At 30.8% G+C, this 12,580-nt stretch overlaps 1 protein-coding gene across 1 annotated transcript; it reads right to left on the bottom strand.

The window, feature by feature from the left end:
• Positions 1-6,906: 6,906 nt before the first annotated feature.
• Positions 6,907-8,587, bottom strand: LOC131648262 (transcription factor MYB26-like). The gene is made up of 2 exons (XM_058918036.1): positions 8,113-8,587; positions 6,907-8,003 (listed from the first exon to the last, which is right to left on the bottom strand). The coding sequence occupies exons 1-2, from the start codon at positions 8,373-8,375 to the stop codon at positions 7,109-7,111; spliced, it is 1,158 nt and encodes a 385-aa protein (XP_058774019.1). The 5' UTR covers positions 8,376-8,587; the 3' UTR covers positions 6,907-7,108.
• Positions 8,588-12,580: the final 3,993 nt, after the last annotated feature.

Below are 12,580 nucleotides of genomic sequence, written 5' to 3'. Positions count from 1 at the left end.
GCTGCTCCAAGCCTTCGTATGTAGCAATCAACCCCTTGATCGTACCGATTCCTTAAGAGGTGAAATTGACTAAAGATGTAAAAAGAACTCTGCCTTATCCGTAACCTTCCAAACAATTCACTACTAAGGCAATTATGAAGAGAAGACCTTTTTCTTTTCAATTGAATTTATCAGCACCAGTGACAACAACCCCAAACTTGCAAGAACCTGAAAATATTTGAACAAATCTCAAAGAACTATTAGTTTTAAGACAACGTCTCTGCTGGTCAATTAACATCCACTCATAATTAAGATGTGAAAAGGAAATGACGTTGATGATGAAAGATTTCTGATTGCAAGAGTTTCCAAGATTTTCACGAAAAATTCACAAAGCAGTTATGAAAAATTTCACAAAGCAGTTATGAAAATTTTCAAAAATGATAATGAATTCTTGCTTGAAAAAGTTTACTAAATGCTTATATATGTGCTTGAGATGAAGCACACAAAAGTTTGAAAAAAGTTGGTTAGGTTCGAATCAAGGTCAAAACATGTAATGTGTCAAATGAGCAAGTGAGTGGAATAAAAGAAAATCTAAATTTTTGACCCATTTGTAGTTGATTCGAATCAAGTACAATGTCTGATTCGAATCATAGGCCATGTGATTCGAATCATGTGTAATATGTGATTCAAATCAATTTCTCCAGGGATCAAATGAAAAACCACAAAAGTTTCATGATTGGAATCATGTGTAAGGAATGATTCGAATCAATTTGGACAGAGGTGACATAAAAGGGTTTGATCGAATCATGTGAAGAACCTGATTCGAATCAAATGGTTTTGGAAATATTTTGGAAATTCTGTTTGATTTGATTCAAATCAAATTATACGTGTAAATGATTGATTCAAATCAAATACCTCAAAAACTTATTTTTCATGATTTTAACACTTTTTGCACGTGATTTGAAAAAAACGCGCAAAGCTTTTATTCCACAAAGTTATAGACTTGACTTATAACATTTTGATCAAGTTATAACATAACCAAAATGTTTATGTATGCTAAAATATATGAATCATGCGTGGACAATCTATGAGGGAGACTAAACAACGATAAAATACGAAAGTAAACAGACAAGCAATCAAAACATAACCATATCAATATTTCTCCCACTCCATAAGATGAGGATGTGCAACAATAATTTACCATAGGGATATGCAGCTACAAAAGGGTGAGTCAAAATTGGCGAAGAATGAAGCAATTGATGCCGGAGCAGTTTTACTGGAGGGTTATGAGCAAATTATTTATAAGATGTAGAATGTGTTTAGGGAAAGAGAAATGTGATACAATGCACAACTGATTTCCTCAGTTTATCTTAGTGTAATGAATTGAGGGAATCAGAGAGCTAGAAGGTGGCCCGATACATCAGTGACTTAAAGAGATATTTGTAGGAAAAGACGGGTTTAGAGAGTGAATGAACCGTGGTTGAGGCATCCAGTCTAACTTGGAAGGCAAAATTGATGGAGAAATATCCTTAAAATTTCTCATCTTTTAGGCATTCTTCCTAGAGGAACATTGAATCAGCAGACGATAAGGAAAAGAGTGCAAAAACCAGGGATTCCAACCATAGGAATAAGTGAACTAACAACCCTAGCAGCGGATTATTGAGGGATGGATAGATGAATACAATTGGATTGTTGAGGCTACTAAGAAGAAGGACTGGAAAGCAACTCTTCTGAAAATAGCTTGTGCTGAAGCTGTTTATGGCATATGGAGTTACAGAAATGCAATAGTTTTTTTGACAAACACATCCAATATAGTGTTATAGATAGCATACTAGACAACATAGTGTATAGGAGTTGAATGTCTCACAAGATTAGAAAGGACATAGAACACTTGTTGATATAGATAGTGTTGGATAGTTTTGTAAAAAAAACCCTAGCAGCGTGCATAAGGGTAAAACACTAGTCCAAAGGCAGATTGATTTTGCAAAGGAATAATCTGACGAGATGGTAAATTTTGTGTTGCAGAGAGTTTTATTAGCATCCAAAGATGAAAGGCCTTATAAGAGTTTGTTTAAAACCCATTATTCTATCAAGAACAATGTGTGTAATCTGATCATGATAGTGGCAACACGGAGAATATAGTCTCGTAGAAATTTGTAGTTTTATGAAGTTGTCCACGGAATCCCATGAGAAGACATACACCCTCGGTTGGGTAATTAAGGACTCCCAAGTTCGAGTTGCACTAGCCTGCATAGTTCCTATCTGAAGGTGATAAAAATACACAAAAAAGGGGGTTGAATTGTGTATTTGATAACTTTTGCTTTTCTAGAATCAGTAGCTTTTGAATCTGACCAAGTTCATATTCTAAGCTAGAGTAAGCAGCAATAGAATAATTTAAAGTGCAAAAGTAATAAGTAAATCACATACATAAATTATCCTGGTTCCTCTATAACGAGAGTAGTATAGTTTCCTTGTCACACAAGAACTTTTCACTATAATCAAAACCTAATTACAACTTGTTTAGACACAATAGTCCCAAATTTCCGGCTCAATCACACTTGAAAGGTACTTTCTTGCCTAAACTCACAACTCAAGACTTCCTTGCTCAATCAAACTGAAAGAGACTTCCTTGCCTAAGCTCACAACTCATGACTTCCTTGCTCAATCTAACTAGAAAGATACTTCTTTGCCTAAACACAAAACTCAAGACTTCCTTGCTCTATCTATCCAGAAAGAGACTTCCTTGCTCAAAGACTCAATTCCGAGATAAACGTAGAAAAGTTAAAGTTTTCAATATGAGAGACGATGCGATGGTGTTTTTGCGTAAGGAAAGGTTTCTAGTTGGTATTTATAGGAAGCTGCAGCCACACAAGTATGACCCGTTTAAAGTGACCCGGAAGATCAGTGATAATGCTTATGTGGTAGCTCTCTCGGATTCTATGAATATATTTAATACTTTCAATGTTGTTGACATTCATGCGTATCAAATAGATGAAACTCTTTATCAAGAAGAGAACTTGGAGTCGAGTTCTTCAGAGGTGAAGGAGACCAATGTAGGAAGATTGGCTGTGTGTATTGAAAAAGAAGTCGCGCGTCGAAAGGGTTCGACATGATTTGCACAAGTTTGACGTCCGATGTCGGAATGATTCTAATTATACCTTTCTGAATAAGGAATAAACTCTTATTAAGTCATATGAGTTCGTTTCAGGTCCGAAAACAATATTTTAATATTTTCCACAATTTTAGCAACTTCTTTTTTTATTTATGTTTTTGAATATTTTTGACATTAAGATTTCTTTTCACTATTTAAACACTTTTGAGACATGGTCGCTAGTTATCCTTTATCATAATAAAATTTAAGAGTTTTCTTTACCATAATTTTATCTAAGAGGTTGATTGCTTGTAAACTTGTATTTTCGTTCTAGGTATAGCGCTTATTTATTCTTCGTGATTCCGACTGCATCAACGGTGGATGATAGACGGTTAAGTTATAGTAATTTTATTTTGATTGAAGTTCATTGCGGATTTATATAGATTTAAATTATATTTAGAGTTGCATGCTTTCTTTAAATTTTTATATTTCCACAAAATATTGTAAATCCGATTTAAATTATTGTTTTACAATTTCAAGGCAGAAGTCTCACATCTATCTCACTTGTGTAGTTCCTCTCCATGTAATCTGTTATGACCCATCACAAACAACAATTGTGATTCCAAGGTAGAGAATTCAATTTTTTTTTTTTAATTGCGACTAGAATTGAAAACCATAGCTGACCTTGATTCAATCTTGCTCCTTTAATTATCACCCTTTGGTCTGTACTGTAAAGGAAGAGTAATGAAAATGAAACATGATAACATATTCACATCAAAGAAAAGAAGATGGGGTATCAAGAGAGAAAAGAAAATAAACAATCACCCTGTCAGGTTGATGTATCAAAAGAGGTCAGAGTGAATAGAAATGAACTTTTACTTATTTTATTTCATTTTCCTTTCTAACTTTGTTGCTAAATTAATTCATGTGATTATAAAAGCATCTAAGAAACTGGCCCATTAGAAAGAAAACTTTCTAAGATTCTGAGCCATGCATGAAGAATTAGAAATTCAATTGTAGAATAGAGTGCACAAATAATTCACAACCCTTCTACCATAATAGACCAAAGAATCCATTTTCAATAGTTATGGGCCCTTCAAATTATTGTAGTAACGGCTGTACCCAAAGAGATAGATACATGATGCATCTTTAACTTTGTGATCTTTAATTTTTTATTTATTTAAAATAATCGTAGAGATAATCCTATATCCAAGACGTGTCTATGTCTAAACATAATAACTCTATATTAAAGACGAATCTCAGGCTCGGCCCTATGCAGAAGCAAGAGGCTCTAGAGTACAGGGCTCCAAATTTTAGAGGGTTCTCAAATTTTGAAAAGTCCAATTTTTATTACATTAATATTAATAAATATATAAATTGATATAAAAAAATTGAATAAATCAAAAAAATATTATAATAAAAATTTAATACAATCAAAAAATAAGATTCATCAAAGTTTAAATAATTATAATTAAATTTGTTTTATTAATAAATAATTATATTTTATACGCGTCATTTTTATTTATTATAATTGTATTTTTTTTTTTTTAAATTTGGGTCTATTTTTTAAATTAAAATGAGACATTTTGTCTAATTTGATCAACTCTGACGAATCTGTGTCTAACACTAAATATGATAATTCTATATTTAAGACAGGTCTGCGTTTAACATATGAGAATCCTATATTAAGACGAGTCTGTATCTGACACAAAACATAATAAAGTTGTATTCAAGACGTGTCTATGTCTAAACATGATAACCTTTTATTGAAGACGAGTCCGATATCTAACACTAAATATGATAACCCTATATCTAAGACAGGCCTTTGTCTAACACATGATAACCCTATATGTCTGACGCTAAACATGATAAACTTGTATTGTCCAAACATGATAGCCCTATATTAAAGACGAGTCTGTGTCTAACACTAAATACGATAACTTTATATTTAAGACGAGTTGTATCCAACACATGATATATAACCCTATATTCAGACGAGTCTGCGTCCAACACTAAACATGATAAACTTGTATTCAAGATGTGTGACACTAAACATAATAACCTATTTAAGACAAGTCTTGTGTTGGAACTTTGGTTTGGTTTAACTTAATTATTTTAATTGCAAATTCTCACTGATTCAAAGATAATCATCAACATAAGGATTGAGTGGGTGGTGGGAATATATATATGCATGAAATCAGCTTATGATTGAGGGAAGTTATGTTTCCCTAACTACTGCAGAAGATTCCATATGTTATCAAATTACAATCATAATTCTGTTGAATGCTCTTTCTCTGTCATTATTTATAATAATGTTCTAGAGTAATGTTTTCTTACTCTCCTTTTTGGTTAATAATAACACATAATGAATTCTTTTAGTCATTTTCTGCTTTATAATGACAGCAATTAAGGGAATTTTAATCAGAATCTTTGCTTTGGAGTTTGAACTAATGAATATAATATTTACCATAGATTTTGTTGTTTTTTTTATGAGATCACATGAATACCGTGCTCTTAGTTAATTATCTGCATGTGCTTAATTAATTAGACAAAACTTAAATCATAAATAAATTATAAATAAATTTTTAAAAATTTTATTTTATTTAAAATATTTAAAAAATATATTGGAACACTGGTTAGCATGATTTTTTAAATTTTAATTTTTGAAATAAAATGAATTGATAGTCGGTGTTAACTTGCTTTATATATTCCTTCACTGTAACTTTGAATTAATTAATCTGATATTTTTCTTGTCTCCCTTTTCTTCCCCTTTTTCCTTCAAAAGATGAATGATGTTTTTCTATAACTTTAACCAATTTATAAGCAAAAGCAAAGAGCAAGTTTTCCCCGGGTAAAGCAAATGTCAAGATTTGACAGATGGACCCTTCTAAAGTTTGGTACAATGCAAAAGTAATTATTTAACATTATGATACATCTTGGAACAATTTTTTGTTCCTTAGATGAATGATAAATTTCGCCATAAATTCACAAAGATAAAGTAAAAGATTTTAGATTTGAATTTAAAATTTTAAAAAAATATTCAATTTACCATTATTCATACATTCAATTGAAACAAGTCTTTTGATTTATGAAGCACAGACAAAAATTGAGATACCAGACACAATGACACAACGACACCAATAAATAAATTGAACGTAATAAAAAAATATTAGTGTCGGTATTATAGAGAGAGAAGAGTTTATAATTAGGTTTTATAAGAAAACAAATTTCTTCGAGATGAAACATGCCAAAAGAAATATTTCTATACCGATCTGATCGGAGGTATGTATGCATTCATAACCCTGTGGCTGTACCTCACTCAATCACATATAAATTTTCTATTAAGATCATATATAATTCAAATTTCATATTTAAAATCTAGACAGTTCGACCTAAATATATCGTGAAATTGCACTCAATCCAAATCCAAACCTATAATATATTACGAAATTTTGATTAATCAGTCTAATCTGATCAAGTGCATTATCAATTAATGAATGAAAAAAATGTACTCCATGAATGACAAAATAGTTCATAGTTCATATAAACTAGCAAACATGTTGTTGTTAATTTGATTCTTTGTGAATCACATCAGAATATGCTATAAGTACCTGCAGAGCATTGATCCCTAGCTAGCTATAGTCTATAAGATCAGAATTTGGCGTGAAGTGAGAACAAGTTGACCATGGAGTGTGTACATATTTTGACATCATCATCCATAAATGTCAAACAGACAATGTGTCAACGTAAAGGACTGCACAACTAAGCATATATGATTAATTCTCATACAATAAATGACAAAACAAATACTACTAATTTATAGTAAATGGTTCAGAAAAATACATAGTTTTTAGTTTACAAACATGTGAAACAAACTAGACATATTCATGGAAAGCCTCAACTAGCAAATCTCATGTTTGCAAATATACCCCTCTTAATATTCCAAACTTCTAGAGTTCATGAAGGTAATCAAATGCATATAATATACACATGCTGATGATGATCATGATTCATGATTCATGATTCATGATTCATGATTCATGATGATGATGACTCCCAAGTTGAAGGAAGGATAGGTTTTGTGAGAATTTTTTCTGGTGCTTGATAGAATGATAGTGGTGGTGATGATGAAGATGTTATTGTTGTTGTAGTTGAGGATGGTAATGATGATGACATGATGAGAGCATCCATGATATTATTATACTCCACAGCTTGAACATCATTGTTATTGGCTTCTGCAGCCACAATTTGATGGATAAGATCATGATGATGATGTTGTGAATCAGAAGAAGAAAATGGGATGCTAGAAACAAAATTATCCTTGATGGTTTCAATTTCACAAACTTTTGGGACAATAGAATGTTCAAGTTCCACCAAATGATGACTACTATTGTCATATTGCTGCTGCGGTTGCGGTTGCTGCTGCTGCTGATGTTGATGTTGCCATATTGTGTTTGGATTATTATTATTGATGAAATTCTCAACAATATTAAAGTTTTGGTGAATATTTGGATTGAGATGATGAATGAATGACCAAGTATCAAATTGGTCATAAGAAGATGAAACAAGGTTATTGGAAGAAGGTAGTGTTTCTGGCAAAGATGGATTATGAAAATTGGCATTCAAAATGTTGTTGATATCAATATTCTTGATATGGTCATTTTGATCTTGTAGGATTGGAGATGGAAGATTGATGGGAAAGTAAAGATGATGATCTAGGTGATATTGATGATGAGAGTTGTTATTAAGGATAGGATTGTCATTTAACAAAGGGAAGAAAGTTTCATTTCTAGGACAGTGAATATGATCAGAAAATGTGGTTAAAGAAGGAACAAAATCATGTGAAAGCAGTTTCTTCTTTATGCTTGAATTCCAAAAGTTCTTCACTTCATTATCAGTTCTTCCTGGTAAATGTTTTGCTATCTGTGCCCACCTGTCCAAATCCAAACCATGTATATATAGATATATACATATATATACTGAAGAAGAAAAGTGAAAAATTGAAAAGAAAAGTGATTATTATTATTATTATAAGAACAAACCTGTTGCCAAGAATGGTATGAAGTTCAATGATAAGAGCAGCTTCTTGAGGAGAAAAGCTTCCACGTTTCAAATCAGGTCTTAAATAATTAATCCATCTTAATCTGCAGCTTTTTCCACATCTTTGCAAACCAGCAAGTTTAGGCACAGAACTCCAACAACCATGTCCATAAGTAGTGATGTAGTTGATGAGTTTTTCATCTTCTTCAGGTGACCATAAACCTCTTTTAACTTTCTGTTTGTTGCAGCAAGAGTGATGTCCCATATTGAAGAAGAAAAGGTTTAGGTTTTGTTTTAGCCCTAGCTAGGTTAATTATATGAATGTTGTGTGAAGAAGAAGAGAAGAGAGAATGGAGAGAGAAAAAAGGATGGAACTATGGTGAAGTGAGAAGTGGTGAATTTAATGAGGGAGAGATGGAGCATTGTGGACCAGTTAGGGTTTGTAGCAAAGGGCTAAAAGCTGCAGTGTCACCCTGCAACATTTGTAGGCCCTATAATGGATGTTTTTTTCTTTCTTTTATAATTTCACTCACTCTTAGATCAGATGGGCTAACTTGTACACGTGTCAGCCATGCAGGGTGTGGGACCTGTGTCCTAGCAGATACTAGTTGGACATATACAGCATGATTTATGAAGAAGAAATATACTCTAGTGAGGAAAATTTTGATACTGTATTTTGATACTTATTTATGAAATATGTATGAATAGTATAAGATAAAAATGAGGGTAAAAAACATGTTTGGTTATGATAGTTTAGTTGGTAGTTGTGTAAAAATATCCGACTACGTATTCATATGTTTGAGTGAGTGATATTTTCATTCACTTTTAAGAGATTAAATTCTTATTAATAATCGATTAGATCTAAACAGTGAAAGAAGAAAAAAAATGACATATATGTTGTTTGAATTTTTCTTCCGGTTTAATTAGAGTTACTCACTTTGAATTTATCTAAATTTAAAATTTCTAATATATTAGAATAGTTTTTAAAAAATTATTATTTTATAAATATTAACAATTTATTGACATTAATCTATATTTACTTTTAAGTTGAGAGTTAGAGTTTGCTATTGATTTTCATAATTATAAATGTTTACATGAATCGTGCCGAGGATGATGCAACATTTTTGGACAACGGTGAATGTGACTATCTAAAGGGGTTTCGCGTTTCTGGATGACATATGATTTTGGCGATGTGAAAGGCATGGATTGATCGGTAGTGCACGGTAAGGAAATGTTAAGTTTCTGATAACATAAACTTAGGCAAAAAGTGAAATAATAAAATAACAAATGATTCTTTTGTTGAATTTTATAATAATAAATACTTTATAAATTAAAAAAATAACATGAATGGAAATACAAATAATATTATTTATATACGGGAAAATAATTTTTTGATCCAAATATTTGTATATTTGAAAATATTATATTTATGCTTCAAATATAAATAAAAATATGTTTTACTTTTAAAAATATTAAACTTTCTTGGTTAAATAATTTTGTCTTTTAGTTTTTTCATTCATATTACATTTAAGAAACATATGCGCGTAATACACCAGTACCCGTACGAACGCACGGGTATCCATATCAGAATTGTATGAATCTGAACACGAGTAAAATGTATTTATTTATGGTACTAATATTTATTTATACAATTAAAATAATTTTTTAAAATATTATGTTGTTATTTAATATTTACATGCGGAAAAATATAGGGTTGATCCAAATATTTGTATATATGAACAACTATATTTATGTTTCAAATATATTTAGTTTTTTAAGATATATTTATATTATTGTTTATATACTTAAAACAATCTATGAGTTCAAATATGAAAAAAGTGTGTTTTTTAATTATTAATGTTACTACTATTTTTAATTTAAGATATAATATTTTTTAAAAAATTAATATGCGTGGAAATACAAAAATGTGTGTCAATTATCACTAATTTTAATTTATACAATTCAAAACATTAGTATCAAGTTTTCTATCCGACCCTAGCATTTAGGGATGGCAATTGAACTCATCACTAATGGGCACCCGCAAAAATTATCATTAACGAGTAGGGTAAAAATCCGTAAAATGGGCACGGGTAATTACCCACTAAAATAAACGAGTATGGGTGCGGGCACGATACCTTATGTCTCACCCCGCCTCATACCCGCATAATGTATATTTATATATTTATTATTATTATATATACATATATGCTTATCAATTTTATTAAATACATCCCTATTATATTTATACACATTTTAATACAAACGTTTGTTTAATTTCTTAACTCAACAATAACATCTTTAGTTTTTTTATGAATGTTGTTAAAAAAAAATTAAAATCAAATTATAAATTATAATTGATCATAAGTTTTTAATAGAAACGAGGGTAAATAGGTATGGGTAGGGGTGGGAATAGGCCAGGCCGGCCTACAGCCCAGCCTACATAGGCCTAGGCCAGGCCAGGCCTATTTAATAAAGAGGCCAGGCTTAGGCTTTTTTAAAAGCCTATTTTATTAAATAGGCCAGGCTTAGGCTATTAAAAAAGCCTATGAAGCCTTATAGGCCGGCCTATATTTTCATATATAACAGAGATATGTTAAATAAGTTGGTTCATGTATGCATATATATTAAAAAAAAAGCTAAATAGGCTACCATATATATATATATATATATATATATATATATATATATATATATATATATATATAACAAATGCTAAATAGGTTCACTTATATATGTATATATAGGCCGACATACAAGACTTCATAAGTTATATAAATTAATTGAAAACTTTAATGAAATACAGGCTTTTTAAATAGGCTTTCAGGCCAGGCCAGGCTTTTAAAAAGGCCAGGCCAGGTAAAAAAACTGAGCCTATGATAGGCCTTAGGCCAGGCTTAGGCCTTTAAAGTTTATCATAGGCCAGGCTCAGGCCTTCTAAAGCCTAGCCTATTTCCACCCCTAGGTATGGGTACTTAATTAGGTACCTATAGGGCACGGGGACAGGCTCAAATGTTGGTGTCCACACGGATATGTGCTTGAGTACGAGGATTTTTCAAACTCCGGGTATGGGAATAGATACTATAGTACCATATCCATACACTACCTATTGTTATCCCTACTAGCACCTATCATTTGTTATGTCATTATCTTTCTTTTGTTAAATAAAATATTTAAATCTTTTCAATGTATTTAATATAACCATATATAAATCACAATTAATATCATTAATAAATTAGATATAACAATAGACTACAGACTACTACTACCATAAATGTGTTTTTTTATTATTTATATTGTTAATAAATACAAAGTTTTTTTCCTGATTCATAATAGTTAATAATAATAGAAACATCAATATTCTGAAATATTTTGTAGATAATGCAAAACAAAAATTATGTTTATATCAAAAAAAAAATTATTCATTTAAAAATTTTATATATACAAAAAATATAGGAACTAATTTATTATTTTTTAAAAATAAAATAAAATTTGTGGGTTAAATTAATTTGACTTTTTTTTATTACATTTTAAAAACAAATATGTGTACCGTACCAGTACCCGTGCGAACGCACGGGTATCCCGCTAGTACATAAATAAAAATAAACATTAGTGGATTATTATGATAAGGAAGAAGGGGAAACAAGCACATTTGGAGAATTCGGGACAATGGATAGTTATATGTACTGCGTTCTAGGAGGATGAACTGCTCCCAAAAAAAATCTATTGATTCTCGCCCAATTGAATGGACTGTAGGTGCGATATATAATTTATTTCACGCGCGAGATCTCTGGTTCAAGTCCTGGATGACCCAGCCGCACTAAGGAAAAATAATAAAAGACGGATTTGACTCCTTCATGTATGTTCCAACTTGCCTTATACTCCAACTTACCTCGGGATATAACTTAGTTGATAGAGCGAATTTTATTAAAAGATGGACTGCCAAAAACATAGAGGAGGTAGGCAGAGATTGAATTCTACACTATATGGATAGCTTTAATTTGGTGTACTTGGAACATGAGAAACACAATCATTTTTGATAGCGGTTCTTTTAGTCATGATGAGGTGATATCAAACATTATGTATTTTTCTTGGAGATGGATTAGTAGGAGGGAACCTTCGCATATGATTGATTTTTATGATTGGTATAAATTACCATTACTTTGTAACATTACTACCTAGTGTGTTCTCGTTGTAAGGGTTGCACCCCTAGTACGATTTTTTATACTCAATTGCTTATTAAAAAAAATAATTTACACACATTTTATTCAACAAATAAATACATGTTGAACTATTCCACCCACTTAATATATCATGATCAATTTAATATCATGTTATCCATTCTCAAATTTCTACAAGAATATATATATATATATATATATATATTCGATAATTATTTATTGTATATTTGTATAATAAAATTTACCATTGAATTGAAAGCTATTATCATATCTATAAAATTTAATATAAAAA

Source organism: Vicia villosa, linkage group LG2 (genome assembly GCF_029867415.1).
Source record: "Vicia villosa cultivar HV-30 ecotype Madison, WI linkage group LG2, Vvil1.0, whole genome shotgun sequence".
Classification (NCBI taxonomy): Eukaryota; Viridiplantae; Streptophyta; class Magnoliopsida; order Fabales; family Fabaceae; genus Vicia; species Vicia villosa.
This window is presented reverse-complemented; position numbering and strand designations above follow the sequence as displayed.